The following is a 25,035-nucleotide window of genomic DNA, read 5'->3' on the forward strand; positions in this document are numbered from 1 at the left end:
AGGCTTAAAGCCCTTAGTTGCAAGGTCTTTGACTGTGTGTCACACCCCGATTTTGACCCTGATATTCATATCATTATTTCATTCATTATTTGCTCCTCATGATTTTGTTCCTCTACTATGGTACTTTTTTTTCTCATGAGCATCAAGTGGTCTCCTTTTCTGTTATGGTCGCACCTTGTTGTGTTGTGCGCATTCAAGAAAGGTTCTACTCATCCACAAGTAGCCATTCCTGAATCTGTTGAACACTTCCATGAGGATCTGGGTTCTGTTTCAAATAAATCAAGCTTTGGGGCTATTGTCTATGCACTTGATGAATTCCCAGATGCAAAACCAGAAACTTTGAAGAAAACACAGTTGATATTGCAGCAATTTAAATATCAAATAGATAAAGGAGTTCCTATTATAGGAGCTGGTGCTGGGACTGGAATATCTGCCAAGTGTGAAGAGGCTGGAGGAGTTGATTTAATAGTATTGTACAACTCAGGGCGCTTCCGAATGGCTGGGAGAGGTTCATTAGCAGGGTTATTACCATTTGCCGATGCTAATGCTGTTGTGCTTGACATGGCCAATGAAGTTCTGCCAGTGGTAAAGAAGCTACCAGTTCTTGCTGGTGTATGTGCAACTGATCCCTTCCGACGAATGGATCACTTCCTTAAACAGGTGGAGTCTATTGGATTCTCTGGGGTACAAAACTTTCCAACTGTTGGGTTGTTTGATGGTAATTTTAGGCAAAATCTTGAAGAAACTGGCATGGGATACAACTTGGAAGTTGAGACGATCCAAAAAGCTCATAAATTGGGGCTCTTGACAACTCCATATGCATTCAATCAACGTGAAGCCATTGAAATGGCTAAAGTTGGCGCTGATATTATTGTTGCCCATATGGGTCTAACCACAACAGGCTCCATAGGTGCAAAAAACTGCTGTTTCCCTTGATGAAAGTGTAGTTCTTGTACAGGCTATTGCAGATGCTGCACATAGGATCAATCCTAATACTATTGTGCTATGCCATGGGGGCCCAATTTCTGGTCCAGAAGAGGCAGAATTTATATTGAAGAGAACCAAAGGAGTCCATGGTTTTTATGGGGCTTCAAGCGTGGAAAGACTACCAATGGAACAGGCTATCACAAATACAGTCAAACAATACAAGTCAATCTCTATCCATTGAGGTTCAATATGTATGTGTGTACTTTAATCATGTCATGTTCTGTACGCTACATTGATAATAATGTCTGCTTGTATCTGTTAGATACCTAGGATTAAGTGATACAAATTTTGGAAATAATGATGCAAATAGAAGGGTGTAGTTTAAAGAATAAAGTGCAAGTGATGGGTCTTGTAACATATGGCTTAGTTTGTCATTTATGCCAAACCCAAAATCATAACAAGCAATTAACTAATTCACAACTTGCAATGCAACCAAAGGCATGATGATGCAAATAGACCATCCTGAATCACACAAGTTGTGCAGTAGACCTAACACAATCAAAGATTTCAAGCCAACATCAAATGGTTGCAGCCAAACCTTGATGCTATACACCACATGTTGAATTCACTGGCTGCACGACATGCCCAATATGACCACAGGCCTGTCAAAAAAAAAAACAATGAGTTCCAAAGACTCCTCCAAGGGGCATCAACAAGTCATACGTGTGAAAGTAGGCTTGTTGAAGACAAAGAAAAAAAGCAGCAACAGTAATTACAAAGCTACAACAGAAAATTGAAAAGAATATAACAGTAGCTTATCATCCTTCTTCTGCAACTCAATCATCTGCTGCAAACTTTGTACCAAGTGGTTCACAAGTTCAAGGCTCTAGTGTTGAAATGCTTATTTAATCAGCCTCAGAAGTCTATCCTCCCAATTCATAAGACTCCTCCAAGGGCAAATTCCAGTCATAGCGATGCAAATATATCCCCACCCAAGGTTACTCAGTTTCCAACTAGCAATGCAGAGACTACATTTACTTGTTACACTGTAATTTCAACCAAAAGAGTTATGGTTAGCCCTGCAAAACAGATGGCTTATATAGAGAGCAGTCATTGCATTTCCCCTGCTAACACCTACAAAAACACCGATCCTGCAACATTGCCAACAATTTGCATCAGTTAACACTGCTACATCATAATCAATGGAAAATCGTGATACACCAAAACACACAGTCAAAAACTCAGGTTGCAAAGGCCTGAACCGGTAAACGTTTCACATGAGAAGGATCAAACAAGACCATCAGCAGTTGATAGACCACTTCAATGCATTGGTTCAATTTTGCTAGCAAAGTTAATGCAAGGTGCAACCTGAACCAAGGCAACCCCTGCTGTACCTGCATTAACCATCAGTTGCAGCCAACAACCATGTCCTACAACTCTAACAGGATCAACATACATAACACGTGCAGACCCTGCAGAGATTGCCCCACCAAGTCACAACCGAAAATCACCCTGCAAAAGAAAGATTGGGGTTAACAAGCTGAAGAACTAAAACTGAAATTCATCAGACACCATGTGAACTGCAGACCTGCACCTGACCGCATAACCATCATCATGAGCCCCTTCGATACAGCAGCCATTGAATATCAAGCAGGTCTCAAAAGGCCTAATGCAAGACAGTAAACCATTTGCAGGAAATGTTCAATAAACCACAAAGGACCATGCATGTTAATTCATTCAGGGGCACACAAAATTGGACGCAAATCAAATTGAATGCAACAACTAGCTAATTGAACCATTCAAAAAGAAAGCAAACCTAAGATGAGTGTCCTACAAGCTGAACTAATGGTCATGGAGTTGGTCCAAGATGAGCCATCTATTGCATCAACATGTGTCCTGCAGAGTCCAAGTAATGCAATAATTATTCAAGACAAACATTCAGTTCATGATCAAAAGGCAAAAAGAAAAAGACTTCCAATCCAAACATAATCCTGCAATAGCCCACGCCTCCAAAGCTAGGCCTACAACAAATGATCAAGAGCAATAACCAAGGAGTTAAAACAGTTCAGCAAGGCCAACCAATTTGTTGCAAAAATAACTTGTCCAAGTCAGAATGTGACTTCATGCTGCAACCTCTTGATCTCCTACTGGAAGTCCAAAGAATGGCCATTGGAAAGTCTGCTGCAATCCTGGTTCATAACTTTTAAACCTGACCACAAACATCATAAAAAACAATTCAAACAATATCATGCCAAGTCGAAGAGCCAATGCTAGTGCTCTCATTACCCTCACTAAAAAAAAACACAATCCTGATGTAACTCCTTTAGACAGATACAAACGGTCCTAACTCCTGTTAACAAAAGCAAACTCATTAACAAGGAGTTTGTCAAAAATAGCTTTTGTTTGGTGTTTATGGTTGGGATTATTGGAACTATCATATGGAGCAACAATCAGACACTACAACTTCGATGTGGAATACATGATCAAAAAAACAGAGTTGTAATCAAACCAATGCTCCATTTAATTCACTGCAGTAAAAAGGATAAAGTAAAACAGCGAGGCAGTTAAATTCCAGAAAAATCCCAAAACAGAATAAAGACAAAAACAAAGAAGAAGGCACATGCTCAGGTTACCTGTTCCAGATCCAAGTATCAAACGAGATGGACCAAATTCTGAGCATCAAAAAAGAGATTTTGCAGGATGCTCCTTTTGAACTCCACGATACCCATTGAAACCCTAATCAACAGAGCATAAATAGAAAACGAATCAGTAAGAGAGAAAAAAATTAACGACGAAAAAAGAGGGAGGCGGACAACGATTCCACCAAGAACCCTAAATCCAAAATCAAAGTAAAAACCGATTGAAAGGAGTGAAGGAAAGAGATTCGATTGTTACCTGAGCTGCCAAACCACCGAAGGTGAGCTTTTGTTTGGGATTTTCACTTTTAATCTCTGTTGTAGTTTGCCTTTAAGTGAGATGTGAGCGATGATGGGCGATTTAGAGAGAGATTGTGAGACGTGAGCGAATGAGAGGTTGTGAGAGGTTGTGAGGGGTGAGCGAAGGTTGACGGTGAAGGTTGGGGACGCGGGAGCGTTTGAGATTGAGAGAAGAGAGATTTCTGAGTTTGAGATTGGGAAGGAGGACGATGAGTTTAGGATTCTTTTGCGTCCTCCATTTTCTTTCTTTCATTATTATCATTTGGTCTTTAAATTAAACATTATAAGACAGATCATTTAACTCCATTTAAGTGACCTTTGAGTGTTTCCAGTAAACATTAACGTTGGTGTTTAACAATGATTCCATTTTTTTTATTCCCAACCCACCAGCCTCTTAAAACCCAACAGCCAAGCGGCTGGGATTTATTAGGATAGTCCAACAGGTTCTTTTTTTTATTAGTTTCTTTATTTAAATTCCTTTTTTAATTTATCTTAGTTTATATATTTAAAGTAGCATCAAAATAATAAATAACCATGAATGGTCTGGTGGAGAAGGGTAGTATCATAGTCTTGAGTGGGGTGGGTTCAATACTCATGTGTAGCATTTTTTTTTAGTATTTTATTTTTCTTTTAGCATTTTATTTTCTTTTAGTATTTTATTTCTTTTAACATTTTTTGTTATGTTTATGCTTTATTATTTTCATAGTTTCATTATCATAACATAGATTTGTTGTCTTTTAATTTCATCATTCATTCAAAACCATTTTAAAACTATAAAAATCATATTTTTCTCGATTCAATATCGAGCCCATTTTCACACATTTGTAAGTCGATTGCTTTTTAAGCATCGCCATCAACCTCACATAGCTTACTCTTGGGCTTTCTTACAATGAGCCGGTTCTCTTGCACTTACACTCATATTTCGCATCATTTGTTGTTTGGGCCTGATCTAATTATTTCATGATTTTGAATCCCCATTTGACAAAATGTACCCCATTTCCCCAATGTGTATATAATGTTGTATTGTTTTATTTCTCTATTTGTTTTAGACACTAACCAAAGAGTAAAATCCACCATTTCTGAAAAAATACAAAAATATGACTCGATCCAACGTCGAGTATTTTCTCAATAAACAAATCAATTCATTTCGCCCTCCTATTCTATTTCTTTTCTTTCAGACTTTCATCAAATGCTTGATTCAACATCAAGCCATTTTCTCTAATAAAAACTCAAAAAATATTAATTCATAGTCAAGACTTTTTCAATAAAGATGGAAGTGGAACGTGGTGTATACCACGCACTCTTGAGACTAGGATTCGAGATGTATATCTCGCCAATCCTAGCTCTCGCCATCATCCAATTTATCCACTTTGCTCTCTCAAACACTCATTCAAATCTTTCTCAAACGTCCATCAATACTTGATCTAGGTCAAGCCATTTTCTCTAATAAAAACTCAAAAAATATTAATTCATAGTCAAGACTTTTTCAATAAAGATGGAAATGGAACATGGTGTATACCATGCACTCCTGAGACTAGGATTCGAGATGTATATCTCGCCAATCTTAGCTCTCACCATCGTCTAAAATTGTCAATGCGGTTTCTTCAAACCCTTTCTCAATCAAACCTAAAAATACTTAATCTCTATTAAACACTTTTGCAAATAAAGATGGAAATGGAACATGGTGTATACCATGCACTCCTGAGGCTAGGATTCGAGATGTATATCTCGCCAATCCTAGTTCTCGCCATCTCTCAAAGCACATCCAACCAATCAAACTCTTTTTCTCTCCGCCGTGCGACCAATCAAAAACCTTTTAAAATGAAAGATGTATTGTCATAAGAGATACAAAACATTGTTTCAGTCACGATTGTTGAGTAGAGATGGATGACGCTTTTCCGAATGTAGATTTGTAAATCTTAACACCTAAGTACATATTGCATGACAACTCTAGGGCAGAGCTTCCCCATCTTTAGACCTTTCCGAGCGTCTCCGATCTTGTGGCATGTAGTTCGTTCTATTGCAAAGAGGTAACTGCCTAAGACTCGATTCAGCGAGCTGCGACACCTACTGCTAGGACGTGAACACATCGCCCACTCTCCTTTGACACAACTGGTGTCCTCCTTTGTAAGTCCATGTTCAGATGGCAAGCCCTATGTAGCCGAACTACGGCAACTCTGATTCTCATGTTCAGATGAGATACGTAGGCACAAGATGCGATGTCTTGCCGAGTTTGACTGACAACTAACAACTAATCCTTGTTTGCTTTCGCCCTCATTGCGATCCTTTCTCTCGCCCTTGTTGCGATCGAGACTTTCCTTTTCTCTTGCCCTGGTTGCAATCGAGACCCTTATTCCCGTAGTTAGCTGAACTACGTTTTGCTCTGATTCTCATTCCAGATGAGATACGTAGGCATAAGACGCGATGTCTTAGCGAGCACAATTACCCTTAACCCCTAGGTAACCGAGCTACGAAGACTCTGATTCTCATATTCAGATGAGATACGTATGCAGTGGATGCGACATCCATGCGAGTCATTTTCTTTGATCCTTTCTTTTAGTAAATAGTACATTAGATAAACACACACCCTTTAGACAAGAACAACAAGAGTGGATCCCGTAGAGTACTACGGATGCGTAGGGGTGCTAATACCTTCCCTTCGCATAATCGACTCCCGAACCCAAGATTTGGTTGCGAGACCTTGTCTTTTCCTTTCCTTTCTCCAGGTTTACTTCGAGCGTTTCCTTTCCCTCCTTTGGGATAAATAACGCACGGTGGCGACTCTTCTGTCATTTCTTTCTCGCCGGTTGTTTTTTCGCATACAGTATTTTTCAGGTTGCGATAGCTGGCGACTCTACTGGGGACCCGGTTTTCCCTAAGCGAGTCCCTCCTAGCTTTTGTAGGTTTCTTGTTTGTTGGGTGTTTATTCTTTTGTACAGTTATTTATTTCCAAGCATTTATCTGTTTTATCTTATTGCATTGTGTACATATCATTGTTGTGTCTGTTGGCTTTGTTGGGTTGTTTGTTTGTTGGGATGGGATGTTCTATGAGTGATAAGCCCACTACCCAGGCTTCAGCGTACACACAGGTTTTACAGTGGATAGTCGTGAGGCTTGCGTGGCATGTTGCTATGTTAAGTCGTTCATGAGACCCACATTCCAGACGAGGTTTCTGTTGGATATATTTTGTCCTATGGGTGTTCCATAACGACAGATATTCCTTTAGAAATCGTCGACTCTGGTGACCATTTCCCGAGAACTCAGTCGAGGCCTCTCCTCCGAGACGTGATTATGTTAGCTCTGGTGGGCGCATTCTCGCTGCTCAATCCGAGGACCCCGAGACTGGGAACTTGCTTTAGGATGTCCTGTTGAGGGGAGTCAGTGGAGGTCTTTTATCCCGTAATAATGCCAAACCTTCAGTGGTAAACGTATTATTCTCGACTGAAGGGCTAAAGCTGACAAACTTCTGTTCTTAGAACCTACCAGTGAGGGGCGGGCTAAATTCAGGAAACCTTAACCTCCAACCAACCCGGTTTTCTGGAGCAGAGTTTTGATCTCATATTATATTCTTCAGTGGGTTTTCTCTTCAGACAGTGCAACCCGACAGTTGCTCAAGCGGATACAGCAGTCCTGATTTCCATGTCACTGTATCGCATCACATCATTCTGCATTCATATCATTTAACACATGTTTATCCATTTCTAGGGGGTTTACATCATCTTCTTGATTCTGGTCGGGGTTCTTTTGTTTTTCTACGATGGATATTGGCAGAAAGAGACACGTCGCTTACAAGTTTCCAGTGGTTTGTTTGGAGCCTATTCAACAACTGATGAAGTTAATGGATCACGATTCTCTAGAAGGATTCCGAAAGGATTACGGTTTGATTCTAAGTTTCGCCACGGTTCTTTCCAAGGATCAACATGATGCTCTATTCACACTGCTGCAGTTCTATGACCCTCCATTGAGGTGTTTCACATTCCCAGATTATATTTTGGTCCCTACTTTGGAGGAGATTTCCAGTTTTCTCAGAGTTCCTATCAAGTCACAGTTGTTGTTCTACAGTTCTGAGTTTCTGCCCGATCTCAGCATGGTTGCATCGGCCATATATTTGGGGAAATCAGTCTTGAAGGCTAATATGTGTCAGAAGGGAGGAGTCAGTGGTTTTCATTTGAGTTTCTTACTGGGAGAAGCAAAGAATAAACTTGAAGATGGTGACCAGAGGGGTTTCAATGCTGTGTTGGCTCTTTGTGTGTATGGGATTGTCCTGTTCCCTAATGTTGCCAAATTTATGGACATGGACGCAATACGCCTCTTCGTGTTGGGAAATCCAGTGCCGACCTTGTTGGGAGATTTCTTTCATTCGGTGCACCACAGGAATGAGAATAGAAAAGGAGGATTGTTGATTTGTTGTGCGCCTTTGTTTTATAAGTGGTTCAGTTCTCACCTACCCAAATCAGCAGCGTTCGTTGATGTCGAGGACTCGTTGAGTTGGTCGAAGAGATTGATGGGGTTGAGAGCTGAAGATATTTCTTGGTGGTCTGACCGGAGCTTGCTTCGGGCAGATATTATTCACAGTTGTGGGAACTTCCCAAATGTACCATTGGTAGGAAGAAGAGAAGGAATCAACTATAATCCTTCTCTAGCAGTTAGACAGTTTGGATATGCTTTAAGAACTCCGCCTTTGGAAAAGGATGTGGAAGAATCTCTGTTTTTCCATTCTTCGCCTGATTTGACTGTATCCCGTAAGGCAGCTGAGGCCTGGCTCAAGGTGATCAAGAGAGGAAGAACTGTGCTTGGAAAAGGAGATTGTAGAACTTACCCTCAGTATGGAGAGTGGCTTCAAGGAAGAGTCGAAGAGTTGGGTCTGCCGTTTCCTATAGAAGAACCTTTGTATCCACCTACTCCTGCGCAATTAACAATGGTGAGCCGAGAGGAGTATGACAAATTGAAGAAAGCCATGGAGGAGCTTCAAACTGAAAACTCGGAGTTAAGTGTGAAGTTGCAAGACTATATGCATCAATTCCATGAGGCAGAATATCAGAAGGGGGAAGCCGTCAGATTGCAAGGGGAAGCAGAAGGGAAATTAGCTGTGGAGGTGGACTTCTTCAGGAAGACAGACAAGGCCTTGGGATCATCCAGTTCTGAGTTGAAGCGAGTCAAGCAACAATTAATGGATGCTCATGGTAAATTGGCAGGGTGGCAAGAGCAATGGGATGCATTTTCAACTTCTCGGAAGGAAAAGGAGGAGGAGATGGTGACCGAACTGACTGGTCAGATGGAGAAATTGAAGACTTTGCTGAAGGAGAAGAACAATGAGCTTCTGTGCGCCCGTTCTACCAATGGTTACATCGCCGATCAACTCAATGAGGCTCGAGGACAGATTGAAGAACTTAAGGTGTTGGCAGGTTTGAAGAAATCCAGACTTGAAGAGGTATTCGGAGAAGATGATGGGAATTATTACAGAGAGCACATCAACGAGTTGGATGGAGTTATTCACCAAAGGAATCTGCTTATTCGGCGTTTTATAGAATTCCCAGATCATCCTGACACGATAGCATTGCTGGCTGAAGTGAGGAGCAGTCCTTATGGTTTGTACACAGGAGGCTGAGTCCTGATTTTTTTGTTCCTCCTTTTACTTATTGCTTTATTGCTGTGTAGTGATGATCCACAGGCTTGTTGTGGAAATCCTCTTTTGATGTACTATTGGCTAAGGCCATTCTCTTTGAATTTATCTATATGAAGACCTGCTCTCTATTGCATCTTGATCTCCGAAGTTTATCTACGGCTCGATCTTCTCGTGAGACCGGAATCAAGGGGGTAGAATACCTTTTTGGAAGTGATAAACATGTCATTGCATTAACATATTCATTTGCATATTCTTGCATAACAGGTGTCGCCGCGGTGTTCTCATATTATTTGGTGTTCCACTAGCAGGATAGCTGATTCAGGAATTCACCGGTACGGTACCCGCAGAAACCAGCAGAAAGCAATGGAAAGTCTACAAGCAGAACTTGCTGAGATGAGGGTCCGCATGAACCAATTCATGGATGTGGTTCAGGGAGTAGCTCAGGGACAGCAGGAGATTAGACAAATGATACAAAGGAATCCCGCAACTACTCAACCAGAGGTCGTGACTGATCCTCCAATTGCAGAGGTTAATGGACGGGGGCCTGTCCCGATCCCACATAACAACCACGATCAACAACCCATTCACGATGATCAAGATGATCAGTTCTTGCTGCCAGAAGACTTTGGTTTGGGCCATGGCATGGATCCCATGTTCAGGAGATTAGAGGAGAGGCTGAAGGCGGTAGAAGGACAAAACCCCCTGGGGGTAGATGTTTCTGACTTGGGATTGGTCCCAGGCGTGAGAGTCCTACCGAAGTTCAAAGTCCCAATCTTTGACAAGTACAACGGTAGCTCTTGCCCGAAGACCCATGTGCAAGCCTACTTCTGAAAGATGGTTGCATACTCTGATGACGAGAAGCTACTTATGTACTTCTTCCAGGACAGCCTAGCTGGGGCATCCCTGGAATGGTACATGAGGTTGGATAGAGCCCACATCCGTTGCTGGAGGGATTTGGCGGAAGCTTTTGTGAAGCAATACCAGTATAATGCAGACATGGCCCCAGACAGAACTCAACTCCAGAACCTGTCTCTTAAAAGCAATGAGTGCTTCAGGGAATACGCTCAACGCTGGAGGGAGACAGCTTCCCGTGTTCAACCTCCCATGTTGGAAAAGGAAATGGCCAACATGTTCATGAATACGTTGCCTGGACCTTACCTGGAGCGTCCGGTGGGGTGCAATGCCTCCAACTTTGCTGATGTGGTCTCTACCGGAGAGAGGGTAGAGAATTACCTGAAGACCTACAAGAGCCACAATGGAGGTGGATCTTCATCAGGAGTAAAGAAGCCATTTATGGGAGGACAGAAGCAGAGGGAAGGGGGTGTGAATTCCGTGTCTTCATATCAAAACAGGAGGAATAATTTTCAAAACTATCATCAACAACTGTATGTTGCGGCTGTGACCATTCCAGCTGCAGCACCACTACAACAACAACAACCACAACGTCAACCAGCTCAGTATCAACAACAACAACAACCAGGTAACAGACCCGCCTATCAACAGAGGCAGAGGATGATGGACCGGCGTTTCGACACTCTTCCAATGTCGTGCGCTCAACTGCTTGCTAGTCTTCAACAGCTACAACTTGTGCAGTTACGCACTCTGGCTCCTCCTGTTGGTAGACTTCCGGTGGGTTACGATGCCAATGCTAGGTGTAGTTTCCACTCTGGGGCACCTGGCCACAATATTGAGAACTGCAAAGCTTTTAAGCACGTAGTTCAGGACCTCATAGATTCAAAGGCTATCAACCTTGCACCGGCTCCTAATGTCGTCAACAATCCCATGCCATAGCATGGTGGTGCAAACGTGAATATGCTGGAAGAAGAAGCCAAGTCCGTTAAGGATGTGTTGAAGTTGAAAACTCCGTTGTTGGAAATTAAGGAATGCTTGCTGAAGGCCGATGTTTTCCCCGGTTGTGGGAAAGGTTGTTTGGATTGCGCTACACAGGGTAAGGATTGCTTGAAGCTGCAGCAGGGTATCCAGGTCTTGCTTGACAATGGTACCCTCCAAGTTGAAGACTTGTCTGTCAAAGAGTTTGCTGAAGGGGTAGTTGAAGAGGTGTTTGAAGATGTTGTTGAAGAATTCACAGATGTTGTTCCTGCTGATTGTGTATTTCCCATTGATGTATTTAATTTTTCAAATGTTGTTGCTGATATACCAAACAATGTGTCTGATTTTGATGTAACTGAATTTGATTCCGGTGTTCCGGATGTTTTTGTTTCAATGAATGAGATTCCTGAGTATGACTATGATGTCGCTACTATCACCATCTTTTACCCGACTAATCAGATCAGTGTGTCAGAAGCGCAACCAGTGCCACCGGCCGCTATGACAATCACAACCCCTGGTCCTTTACCTTTCACAAGCGATAGGGCCATTCCTTGGCATTATGGGGGGAGTGTATACACACACGATCATGGGGTGGAACAACCTTTGAAGGTAGAAGAGGGTCAAAAGTCTGAACTTGAAGTTGAAGGTCCCGCAGTGGACAATGTTGGTGGGATCGGGCGATTCACCAGGAGTGGTAGACTGTTCTCACCACCGGTTACCCAAGCTGATAATGCTGATGCTGCGGCGAAAGCCAAAGGCAAGCAAGTCGTGAATGAGGGTACCTCTGCACCACAGACTGGTTCTGAGCCTACTTTTGCGAAGGATATGGATGAGCTTCTGAGAATCATAAAGAAAAGCGACTACAAAGTAGTCGATCAGTTGATTCAGACGCCGTCTAAGATATCCATTCTCTCACTCCTATTGTGTTCAGAGGCACACAAGGAGGCACTTCTGAAGGTCCTTAATGCTGCATATGTGCCTCAGGAGATCTCAGTAAACCAACTAGAAGGGATCATTGCAAATGTTCATGCAAGCAACGGGTTGGGTTTTACTGATTCTGACTTAACACTAGCTGGACGCAACCATAACAAAGCTTTGCATATCTCAATGGAATGCAAAGACACCGTGTTATCTCATGTGCTGGTGGATACAGGTTCCTCTCTCAATGTGCTACCCAAGAGAGCCCTGTCAAGGTTAGAAGTAGAAGGTTTGATCTTGAAACCTTCCGATCTCATGGTGAGAGCCTTCGATGGTTCTAAGAGGTCGGTGTTTGGAGAGGTAGAATTGCCAATTCAGATTGGATCACAAACCTTCAACACCGTATTCTATGTGATGGATATCAGTCCCTCATACAGTTGCCTTCTGGGTCGTCCTTGGATCCACAATGCTGGGGCAGTCTCCTCAACACTGCATCAGAAGATCAAGTTCCCAGTCAATGGAAGAATTGTCACCGTCTGTGGTGAGGAGGACATACTGGTAAGTAACCTGTCTACCTTCAAGTACGTAGAGGTAGAAGGTGAAATTCATGAGACTCTCAGTCAGGCCTTTGAGTCAGTTCAGATCAAGGATGCAGCTCCGGTGGAAGGGGCTAAAGCAGGAGCCTCTATCTCATCTTTCAAGCAGGCGCAAACCTTGGTGGATTCAGGTGTTGCTCCTGGTTGGGGGCGTCTTTTGGAGTTACCAATGAAAGACGACAAGTTCGGGATTGGGTATCAACCAACGCTGACTTCTACAACTTCAGCATTTCAGACTCGTCAGGGGCCGATTACTTTCTCCAGTGCTGGCGTCATCCAATATGGCCAGATCTCTGCGATCAACGATGAAAATGGAGATAGTGATTGCGACATCGACAACTGGGTGCGTCCGAGGATCCCTGGTGAAGTCATCAACAATTGGTCTTCTGAGGAAATTGTCCAAGTCACTCTTCTAGAGGAGTAATTTTTCTTTGTTTTATTCATGCATGTCCAAGTCTTGCGTTCCGCCCAGGGCGTAATGACTCATTGTAGGGCTCATCTATGTGAATACCTGCATTGTTTATCATAAATGAAGGACGTCTTTTGCATTCAAAATCTTGTTCACTGTTTTTCTATTTTTACAGATTTCAAAATTTCAAAAGAATAAAAATATTTGGCAACGTTTTGTTTAGTTTTCACTCACTGTTCACACTCATAAGCACATACCATCACTCATGCAGATGCACATCACCGGATCCTATTGATAACGATTCTGCTATGGCTCGCTTCGACTTCGAAAATCCAATCTTCCAAGCCGAAGAAGAGGGTGATGAAGACTGTGAACTCCCTGAAGAACTTGCCAAGCTGTTAAAACGGGAGGAAAGGGTCATTCAACCGCATCAAGAGTCTACTGAAGTGATTAATCTTGGCACCGAGGACGTCAAGAAAGAAATCAAGATAGGGGCTGCTTTGGAAGACGATGTAAAGAAGGGGTTGATTGAACTGTTGCAAGAGTATGTTGGCGTCTTCGCTTGGTCTTATCAGGATATGCCAGGGCTTGACACAGACATCGTGGTACACCGCTTGCCTCTCAAAGAAGGTTGTCCTCCGGTCAAGCAGAAGCTCAGAAGAACAAGACCAGAGATGGCTGTAAAGATAAAGGAAGAAGTGCAGAAACAGTTGGATGCAGGGTTCCTAGCGGTTACCAATTATCCGCCATGGGTCGCCAACATCGTTCCAGTACCTAAGAAGGATGGAAAGGTACGAATGTGTGTCGACTACCGGGATCTGAACAGAGCCAGTCCTAAAGATGATTTCCCATTACCTCACATCGACGTTTTGGTGGATAACACAGCTCAGTTCTCGGTATTCTCCTTCATGGATGGCTTTTCTGGCTATAACCAAATCAAGATGGCACCAGAAGACATGGAGAAGACAACTTTCATAACCCCATGGGGCACCTTCTGCTACAAGGTGATGCCGTTTGGTCTGAAAAACGCTGGGGCAACATATCAACGAGCTATGGTGACTCTATTCCATGATATGATTCATCATGAAATCGAGGTTTATGTGGACGATATGATTGCCAAATCTCAGACAGAAGAAGAACATCTGGTGAATCTGCAGAAGCTGTTTGAGCGTTTAAGGAAATTCAAGCTGAGGCTTAATCCGAACAAGTGCACTTTCGGGGTGAGATCTGGAAAATTGTTGGGTTTTATTGTTAGCGGAAAAGGGATTGAGGTGGATCCTGACAAAGTGAAAGCAATACAGGAAATGCCTGAGCCAAGAACAGAGAAGCAAGTCCGTGGTTTCTTAGGGAGGTTGAACTACATTGCAAGGTTCATCTCTCACCTAACAGCCACGTGTGAGCCAATTTTCAAATTGTTGAGGAAAGATCAGGCTATCAGGTGGAACGACGATTGTCAAAGGGCTTTTGAAAAGATAAAAGAGTATTTGCAGAATCCCCCTATCCTCATGCCTCCAGTCCCAGGGAGACCGCTGATTATGTACTTGACAGTACTCGACAATTCCATGGGTTGTGTTCTCGGTCAACACGACGAGACAGGTAGAAAAGAGCATGCCATTTACTACTTGAGTAAAAAATTCACAGACTGCGAGTCGAGATACTCAATGCTTGAAAAGACATGTTGTGCACTTGCATGGGCTGCTGAGCGATTGAGACAATACATGCTGACTCACACAACCTTACTGATCTCCAAGATGGATCCAGTCAAGTATATATTCGAGAAGCCAGCTCTCACCGGAAGGGTTGCTCGTTGGCAAATGGTATTGACAGAGTATGACATCCAGTATACATCCCAGAAAGCCATCAAAGGGAGTATTCTGTCAGACTATCTTGCTCAACAACCGATTGAAGACTATGAGCCGATGAAGTTTGATTTTCCAGATGAAGACATCATGTTCCTCAAGATGAAAGACTGTGAAGAGCCAGTTGTTGGGGAGGGACCTGATCCAGATGAAAAGTGGATTTTAACGTTTGATGGGGCCGTCAACGCCAAAGGAAGTGGAATTGACGCTGTTATTACTACTCCGAAAGGTGCCCACATGCCTTTCACCGCTCGCCTGACTTTCGAGTGCACCAATAATGAAGCTGAGTACGAGGCTTGTATCTTGGGTATTGAGCAAGCCATTGATTTGAGAATCAAGACTCTGGACATCTTCGGAGATTCAGCTCTAGTGATCAATCAAGTAAATGGTGATTGGAACACTCTCCAGCCTACTCTGGTCCCTTACAGAGATTACACGAGAAGGCTGTTGACTTTCTTCACAACAGTAAAATTATATCATATACCTCGTGATGAGAACCAGATGACAGATGCTCTTGCTACTCTATCCTCCATGATCAAGGTGGTTCGGTGGAAGCATGCTCCTAGGATCGATGTTATGCGCCTTGATAGGGCCGCGTATGTGTTTGCTGCTGAATTGGTAGTTGATGACAAGCCCTGGTATCACGACATCAAGTGCTTTATGAAGAATCAAGAGTACCCTGCAGGGGCATCCAACAATGACAGAAAGACTTTGAGAAGATTGGCAGGCAGTTTCTTCTTGAACAAAGACGATGTGCTGTATAAGAGGAACTTCGACATGGTTTTGCTCAGATGCGTGGATAGACACGAGGCGGACATGTTAATGCAGGAAGTTCATGAAGATTCCTTCGGTACTCATGCCGGCGGACATACAATGGCTAAGAAATTGTTGAGGGCGGGTTATTACTGGATGACCATGGAATCTGATTGTTTCAAATATGCTCGGAAGTGTCATAAATGCCAGATTTATGCTGATAAGGTGCATGTACCGCCGAATCCTCTGAATGTGATGTCTTCGCCGTGGCCGTTTGCTATGTGGGGCATTGACATGATTGGAAAGATTGAGCCAACTGCTTCCAATGGGCATCGCTTCATCCTTGTTGCCATCGACTATTTCACCAAGTGGGTCGAAGCAGCATCGTTCGCGAATGTCACCAGACATGTGGTTGCCCGTTTCATTAAGAAGGAAATCATTTGTCGCTATGGGATTCCCGAAAGAATCATTACTGATAATGGTTCCAATCTCAATAACAAAATGATGAAGGAGTTGTGACAGAACTTCAACATTCAGCATCACAATTCTTCCCCCTATCGTCCTAAGATGAACGGTGCTGTTGAGGCAGCAAATAAGAACATAAAGAAGATTGTGCAGAAGATGGTCGTTATGTACAGAGATTGGCATGAGATGCTACCCTTCGCCTTACATGGGTACCGCACTTCAGTACGTACATCGACCGGGGCAACCCCTTACCCCCTGGTGTATGGTATGGAAGCAGTCCTACCTGTTGAAGTGGAGATTCCTTCTCTAAGAGTCCTGTTGGATGTCAAGCTAGATGAAGCTGAATGGATTCGGACAAGGTTCAATGAGTTGAGTCTTATCGAAGAGAAGCGAATGGCAGCCATTTGTCATGGGCAGTTGTATCAGAGTCGGATGAAGAGAGTCTTTGATCAGAAAGTGCATCCTCGATGTTTCCAAGTCGGAGATTTGGTGTTGAAAAGGATCCTTCCTCCTCAGACGGATCACAGGGGCAAGTGGACTCCTAACTATGAGGGACCTTATATTGTCACCAAGGTTTTTGATGGAGGGGCCTTAATGCTCGCAACGATGGATGGCGAAGATTTCACTTCTCCTGTGAACTCAGACGCAGTTAAAAAATACTTCGCATAAAATAGACCCGCTAGACAATAAAAGAATAGTCCAGGCAAAAATGGGCATCCCGACGAACCAAGAAAATGAGAAAGGTTCGGGCAAAAATTAGGGACTAAAAATGAAAAGATTGTACACCCGGTAAGTTGAAAACCTGAAAGGGCAACTTAGGCAAAAATGGGTATCCCGGTGGATTGAAAACCCGAAAGGGCGATCTAGGCAAAAGTTAGGGATTAAGCGAATGACTGCGTTCTGAGTTAGTTCTGAATCTCATCTCATGTCGGTGACTGGAAACTTTCAAAAGGCAAGAAACAGTCCAATCACCCTTTCTCAGAAGGCTGATCATCTGGAGGATCGTGAAGACGAGCGGGTCATAGCAGAATTGGAACCCGATAGAAATCCATTTCACATTGCCATTTAATTATTTTCTGTTTTTTTTTATCTTTTTTGCGATTACCTCTTCCTAAGGATTGCTTCCTGATGTAAATGCCTATTCAGAGGCCATTCAATCAATAAAATCATGTTATTCAGTACATCTCTGTGTTCATTTTCGTTTTACTGTTTTTGTTTGCAAAACTGACGTCCGAATTTTTGATAAACATTGCATCATGACACATAAGGGCTTTACAGGTATATGCTTAATAAACATTTAAAGTTGATGTGAATTTTAAGTGCATTGGATCATCTATTCAGAACAAATACCCTCGGGGCATTTCCTAAGCATGTGTGTCAGACTATACACTCCCCAGCGGAGTTGACAGTACCAGACTGTATCTTCCCAGCAGAAGCAGCTGCTCCTCAGAGTTCGATGCCAGATCGAGGATTTCAATCCCAGATCGATGATCTCTTTCCTGGAAGCATAACCTCGGTACCGTATCGGTGTTTGCTCCCCCCATGCTGAGTCATCTCTCGTAGATTATGGTTGCCAGAACCACTATCGCTTCCCCCAACAACAGGTTTGCAGCGCCGTTCTCTCCCCAGTCAGAGTCTCGGTATCTCGTCATTGCTAGAACACCGCGTGGCCGGTCATTTCCCCACATAGGTCATTATGCTGTGCATCTCCAACAGTAGTGCCGGGCTCCAGAAGATTATGATCATTTCCCCAACATGATTCCTTGCTTCAGCTTGGCATTTTCCCCAGCATTTCGCATCCCTGCATGTAGAATCATATTGCATTGCATCCTCCCAAATCGCGTAGCATTTCCATTTTCATGGAACATTACGCCATCGCAAAATTCAAACATACGCATGTAAGCATAAAACATTCTCGGTATCCCAAGTGATAAGCCAGAAGTTTGTTTCCAGGGCTCAGACTGAAGGTTGTTCATGACTTATTATCCCCAACATGGGTCGTTGGCCCACGTGCCGCCTCAATTATTATTGTTCCCTATTTCTGCCGATGCTGACAGGCATGAAGTTTCCGGTATCCAGACCGAAGTGGCATTCAGGCCAGTTTCCGGTATTCAGACCGAAGTGGCATTCAGGCCAGTTTCCAATTTTCAAATCGAAGAAGTTTCCGACATTCAGGTCGATGCAACTTGTGGCATTCAGGCCAGTTTCCGGTATCCAGACCGAAGTGGCATTCAGGCCAGTTTCCGATTTTCAGATCGAAGAAGTTTCCAACGATCAAGTCGAAGTACTTGTGGCATTCAGGCCAGTTTTCCGATTTCCAGATCGAAGTGGTGTTCAGACCAGATTTCCGGTGATCAGACTAACATTGATACTCTCATATTCCGATGCTTAGTGTTCAGACTAATGTGCGGCGTTCAGGCCATGGGTATTCCTGTGTTACCATTTATTTTGGTATCCAGGTCAACTTTCTGTTTCGGTACTCAGGCCGATTTTCACCGTACCAGACGGATTCTTCTTTTGAGATTGCTTCTTTGCCAATTCTGACAGGCATTGTTAATTATTTCATAGGGATTCAGGATCAAAATCCGGGTCTTCTTAGTATTTAACCATCTCCCACTGTGATCATATGAAGAACGCTCTGCTTCATATTCTCTAGTTGAAGACGCTTAAATAGGGGCAGCTGTCACACCCCGATTTTGACCCTGATATTCATATCATTATTTCATTCATTATTTGCTCCTCATGATTTTGTTCCTCTACTATGGTACTTTTTTTTTCTCATGAGCATCAAGTGGTCTCCTTTTCTGTTATGGGCGCACCTTGTTGTGTTGTGCGCATTCAAGAAAGGTTCTACTCATCCACAAGTAGCCATTCCTGAATCTGTTGAACACTTCCATGAGGATCTGGGTTCTGTTTCAAATAAATCAAGCTTTGGGGCTATTGTCTATGCACTTGATGAATTCCCAGATGCAAAACCAGAAACTTTGAAGAAAACACAGTTGATATTGTAGCAATTTAAATATCAAATAGATAAAGGAATTCCTATTATAGGAGCTGGTGCTGGGACTGGAATATCCGCCAAGTGTGAAGAGGCTGGAGGAGTTGATTTAATAGTATTGTACAACTCAGGGCGCTTCTGAATGGCTGGAAGAGGTTCATTAGCAGGGTTATTACCATTTGTCGATGCTAATGCTGTTGTGCTTGACATGGCCAATGAAGTTCTGCCAGTGGTAAAGAAGCTACCAGTTCTTGCTGCTGTATGTGCAACTGATCCCTTCCGACGAATGGATCACTTCCTTAAACAGGTGGAGTCTATTGGATTCTCTGGGGTACAAAACTTTCCAACTGTTGGGTTGTTTGATGGTAATTTTAGGCAAAATCTTGAAGAAACTGGCATGGGATACAGCTTGGAAGTTGAGACGATCAAAAAAGCTCATAAATTGGGGCTCTTGACAACTCCATATGCATTCAATCAACGTGAAGCCATTGAAATGGCTAAAGTTGGCGCTGATATTATTGTTGCCCATATGGGTCTAACCACAACAGGCTCCATAGGTGCAAAAAACTGCTGTTTCCCTTGATGAAAGTGTAGTTCTTGTACAGGCTATTGCAGATGCTGCACATAGGATCAATCCTAATACTATTGTGCTATGCCATGGGGGCCCAATTTCTGGTCCAGAAGAGGCAGAATTTATATTGAAGAGAACCAAAGGAGTCCATGGTTTTTATGGGGTTTCAAGCGTGGAAAGACTACCAATGGAACAGGCTATCACAAATACAGTCAAACAATACAAGTCAATCTCTATCCATTGAGGTTCAATATGCATGTGTGTACTTTAATCATGTCATGTTCTGTACGCTACATTGATAATAATGTCTGCTTGTATCTGTTAGATACCTAGGATTAAGTGATACAAATTTTGGAAATAATGATGCAAATAGAAGGGTGTAGTTTAAAGAATAAAGTGCAAGTGATGGGTCTTGTAACATATGGCTTAGTTTGTCATTTATGCCAAACCCAAAATCATAACAAGCAATTAACTAATTCACAACTTGCAATGCAACCAAAGGCATGATGATGCAAATAGACCATCCTGAATCACACAAGTTGTGCAGTAGACCTAACACAATCAAAGATTTCAAGCCAACATCAAATGGTTGCAGCCAAACCTTGATGCTATACACCACATGTTGAATTCACTGGCTGCACGACATGCCCAATATGACCACAGGCCTGTCAAAAAAAAACAATGAGTTCCAAAGACTCCTCCAAGGGGCATCAACAAGTCATACGTGTGAAAGTAGGCTTGTTGAAGACAAAGAAAAAAAGCAGCAACAGTAATTACAAAGCTACAACAGAAAATTGAAAAGAATATAACAGTAGCTTATCATCCTTCTTCTGCAACTCAATCATCTGCTGCAAACTTTGTACCAAGTGGTTCACAAGTTAAAGGCTCTAGTGTTGAAATGCTTATTTAATCAGCCTCAGAAGTCTATCCCTCCCAATTCATAAGACTCCTCAAAGGGCAAATTCCAGTCATAGCGATGCAAATATATCCCCACCCAAGGTTACTCAGTTTCCACCTAGCAATGCAGAGACTACATTTACTTGTTACACTGTAATTTCAACCAAAAGAGTTATGGTTAGCCCTGCAAAACAGATGGCTTATATAGAGAGCAGTCATTGCATTTCCCCTGCTAACACCTACAAAAACACCGATCCTGCAACATTGCCAACAATTTGCATCAGTTAACACTGCTACATCATAATCAATGGAAAATCGTGATACACCAAAACACACAGTCAAAAACTCAGGTTGCAAAGGCCTGAACCGGTAAACGTTTCACATGAGAAGGATCAAACAAGACCATCAGCAGTTGATAGACCACTTCAATGCATTGGTTCAATTTTGCTAGCAAAGTTAATGCAAGGTGCAACCTGAACCAAGGCAACCCCTGCTGTACCTGCATTAACCATCAGTTACAGCCAACAACCATGTCCTACAACTCTAACAGGATCAACATACATAACACGTGCAGACCCTGCAGAGATTGCCCCACCAAGTCACAACCGAAAATCACCCTGCAAAAGAAAGATTGGGGTTAACAAGCTGAAGAACTAAAACTGAAATTCATCAGACACCATGTGAACTGCAGACCTGCACCTGACCGCATAACCATCATCATGAGCCCCTTCGATACAGCAGCCATTGAATATCAAGCAGGTCTCAAAAGGCCTAATGCAAGACAGTAAACCATTTGCAGGAAATGTTCAATAAACCACAAAGGACCATGCATGTTAATTCATTCAGGGGCACACAAAATTGGACGCAAATCAAATTGAATGCAACAACTAGCTAATTGAACCATTCAAAAAGAAAGCAAACCTAAGATGAGGGTCCTACAAGCTGAACTAATGGTCATGGAGTTGGTCCAAGATGAGCCATCTATTGCATCAACATGTGTCCTGCAGAGTCCAAGTAATGCAGCAATTATTCAAGACAAGCATTCAGTTCATGATCAAAAGGCAAAAAGAAAAAGACTTCCAATCCAAACATAATCCTGCAATAGCCCACGCCTCCAAAGCTAGGCCTACAACAAATGATCAAGAGCAATAACTAAGGAGTTAAAACAGTTCAGCAAGGCCAACCAATTTGTTGCAAAAATAACTTGTCCAAGTCAGAATGTGACTTCATGCTGCAACCTCTTGATCTCCTACTGGAAGTCCAAAGAATGGCCATTGGAAAGTCTGCTGCAATCCTGGTTCATAACTTTCAAACCTGACCACAAACATCATAAAAAACAATTCAAACAATATCATGCCAAGTCGAAGAGCCAATGCTAGTGCTCTCATTACCCTCACTAAAAAAAAAAAAGCAATCCTGATGTAACTCCTTTAGACAGATACAAACGGTCCTAACTCCTGTTAACAAAAGCAAACTCATTAACAAGGAGTTTGTCAAAAATAGCTTTTGTTTGGTGTTTATGGTTGGGATTATTGGAACTATCATATGGAGCAACAATCAGACACTACAACTTCGATGTGGAATACATGATCAAAAAAACAGAGTTCTAATCAAACCAATGCTCCATTTAATTCACTGCAGTAAAAAGGATAAAGTAAAACAGCGAGGCAGTTAAATTCCAGAAAAATCCCAAAACAGAATAGAGACAAAAACAAAGAAGAAGGCACATGCTCAGGTTACCTGTTCCAGATCCAAGTATCAAACGAGATGGACCAAATTCTGAGCATCAAAAAAGAGATTTTGCAGGATGCTCCTTTTGAACTCCACGATACCCATTGAAACCCTAATCAACAGAGCATAAATAGAAAACGAATCAGTAAGAGAGAAAAAAATTAACGACGAAAAAAGAGGGAGGCGGACAACGATTCCACCAAGAACCCTAAATCCAAAATCAAAGTAAAAACCGATTGAAAGGAGTGACGGAAAGAGATTCGATTGTTACCTGAGCTGCCAAACCACCGAAGGTGAGCTTTTGTTTGGGATTTTCACTTTTAATCTCTGTTGTAGTTTGCCTTTAAGTGAGATGTGAGCGATGATGGGCGATTTAGAGAGAGATTGTGAGACGTGAGCGAATGAGAGGTTGTGAGGGGTGAGCGAAGGTTGACGGTGAAGGTTGGGGACGCGGGAGCGTTTGAGATTGAGAGAAGAGAGATTTCTGAGTTTGAGATTGGGAAGGAGGACGATGAGTTTAGGATTCGTTTGCGTCCTCCATTTTCTTTCTTTCATTATTATCATTTGGTCTTTAAATTAAACATTATAAGACAGATCATTTAACTCCATTTAAGTGACCTTTGAGTGTTTCCAGTAAACATTAACGTTGGTGTTTAATAATGATTCCATTTTTTTTATTCCCAACCCACCAGCCTCTTAAAACCCAACAGCCAAGCGGCTGGGATTTATTAGGATAGTCCAACAGGTTCTTTTTTTTATTAGTTTCTTTATTTTAATTCCTTTTTTAATTTATCTTAGTTTATATATTTAAAGTAGCATCAAAATAATAAATAACCATGAGTGGTCTGGTGGAGAAGGATAGTATCATAGTCTTGAGTGGGGTGGGTTCAATACTCATGTGTAGCATTTTTTTTTAGTATTTTATTTTCTTTTAGTATTTTATTTCTTTTAACATTTTTTGTTATGTTTATGCTTTATTATTTTCATAGTTTCATTATCATAACATAGATTTGTTGTCTTTTAATTTCATCATTCATTCAAAACCATTTTAAAACTATAAAAATCATATTTTTCTCGATTCAATATCGAGCCCATTTTCACACATTTGTAAGTCGATTGCTTTTTAAGCATCGCCATCAACCTCACATAGCTTACTCTTGGGCTTTCTTACAATGAGCCGGTTCTCTTGCACTTACACTCATATTTCGCATCATTTGTTGTTTGGGCCTGATCTAACTATTTCATGATTTTGAATCCCCATTTGACAAAATGTACCCCATTTCCCCAATGTGTATATAATGTTGTATTGTTTTATTTCTCTATTTGTTTTAGACACTAACCAAAGAGTAAAATCCACCATTTCTGAAAAAATACAAAAATATGACTCGATCCAACGTCGAGTATTTTCTCAATAAACAAATCAATTCATTTCGCCCTCCTATTCTATTCCTTTTCTTTCAGACTTTCATCAAATGCTTGATTCAACGTCAAGCCATTTTCTCTAATAAAAACTCAAAAAAATATTAATTCATAGTCAAGACTTTTTCAATAAAGATGGAAGTGGAACGTGGTGTATACCACGCACTCCTGAGACCAGGATTCGAGATGTATCTCTCGCCAATCCTAGCTCTCGCCATCATCCAATTTATCCACTTTGCTCTCTCAAACACTCATTCAAATCTTTCTCAAACGTCCATCAATACTTGATCTAGGTCAAGCCATTTTCTCTAATAAAAACTCAAAAAATATTAATTCATAGTCAAGACTTTTTCAATAAAGATGGAAATGGAACATGATGTATACCATGCACTCCTGAGACTAGGATTCGAGATGTATATCTCGCCAATCTTAGCTCTCGCCATCGTCTAAAATTGTCAATGCGGTTTCTTCAAACCCTTTCTCAATCAAACCTAAAAATACTTAATCTCTATTAAACACTTTTACAAATAAAGATGGAAATGGAACATGGTGTATACCATGCACTCCTGAGGCTAGGATTCGAGATGTATATCTCGCCAATCCTAGTTCTCGCCATCTCTCAAAGCACATCCAACCAATCAAACTCTTTTTCTCGCCTCCGTGCGACCAATCAAAAACCTTTTAAAATGAAAGATGTATTGTCATAAGAGATACAAAACATTGTTTCAGCCACGATTGTTGAGTAGAGATGGATGACGCTTTTCCGAATGTAGATTTGTAAATCTTAACACCTAAGTACATATTGCATGACAACTCTAGGGCAGAGCTTCCCCATCTTTAGACCTTTCCGAGCGTCTCCGATCTTGTGGCATGTAGTTCATTCTATTGCAAAGAGGTAACTGCCTAAGACTCGATTCAGCGAGCTGCGACACCTACTGCTAGGACGTGAACACATCGCCCACTCTCCTTTGACACAACTGGTGTCCTCCTTTGTAAGTCCATGTTCAGATGGCAAGCCCTATGTAGCCGAACTACGGCAACTCTGATTCTCATGTTCAGATGAGATACGTAGGCACAAGATGCGATGTCTTGCCGAGTTT

General features: G+C 42.1%; 1 protein-coding gene across 1 annotated transcript; it reads left to right on the forward strand.

Annotated features, from left to right (window-relative positions):
• The first annotated feature begins 117 nt into the window (after positions 1 to 117).
• On the forward strand, positions 118 to 20,147 carry LOC127102058 (toMV susceptible protein tm-1(GCR26)). The gene is made up of 2 exons (XM_051039474.1): positions 118 to 920; positions 19,886 to 20,147. The coding sequence occupies exons 1-2, from the start codon at positions 118 to 120 to the stop codon at positions 20,130 to 20,132; spliced, it is 1,050 nt and encodes a 349-aa protein (XP_050895431.1). The 3' UTR covers positions 20,133 to 20,147.
• Positions 20,148 to 25,035: the final 4,888 nt, after the last annotated feature.

Source organism: Lathyrus oleraceus, chromosome 7, assembly GCF_024323335.1.
Source record: "Lathyrus oleraceus cultivar Zhongwan6 chromosome 7, CAAS_Psat_ZW6_1.0, whole genome shotgun sequence".
Lineage (NCBI taxonomy): Eukaryota > Viridiplantae > Streptophyta > Magnoliopsida > Fabales > Fabaceae > Lathyrus > Lathyrus oleraceus.

Excerpts from the sequence above, each read along its gene's own strand:
- LOC127102058 (XM_051039474.1), top strand. The coding sequence starts at position 118 with ATGGTACTTTTTTTTCTCATGAGCATCAAGTGGTCTCCTTTTCTGTTA. Across the intron at positions 921-19,885 it reads GGCTCCATAGGTGCAAAAAA|TGCTGTTTCCCTTGATGAAA; the intron begins CTGCTGTTTCCC and ends GGTGCAAAAAAC.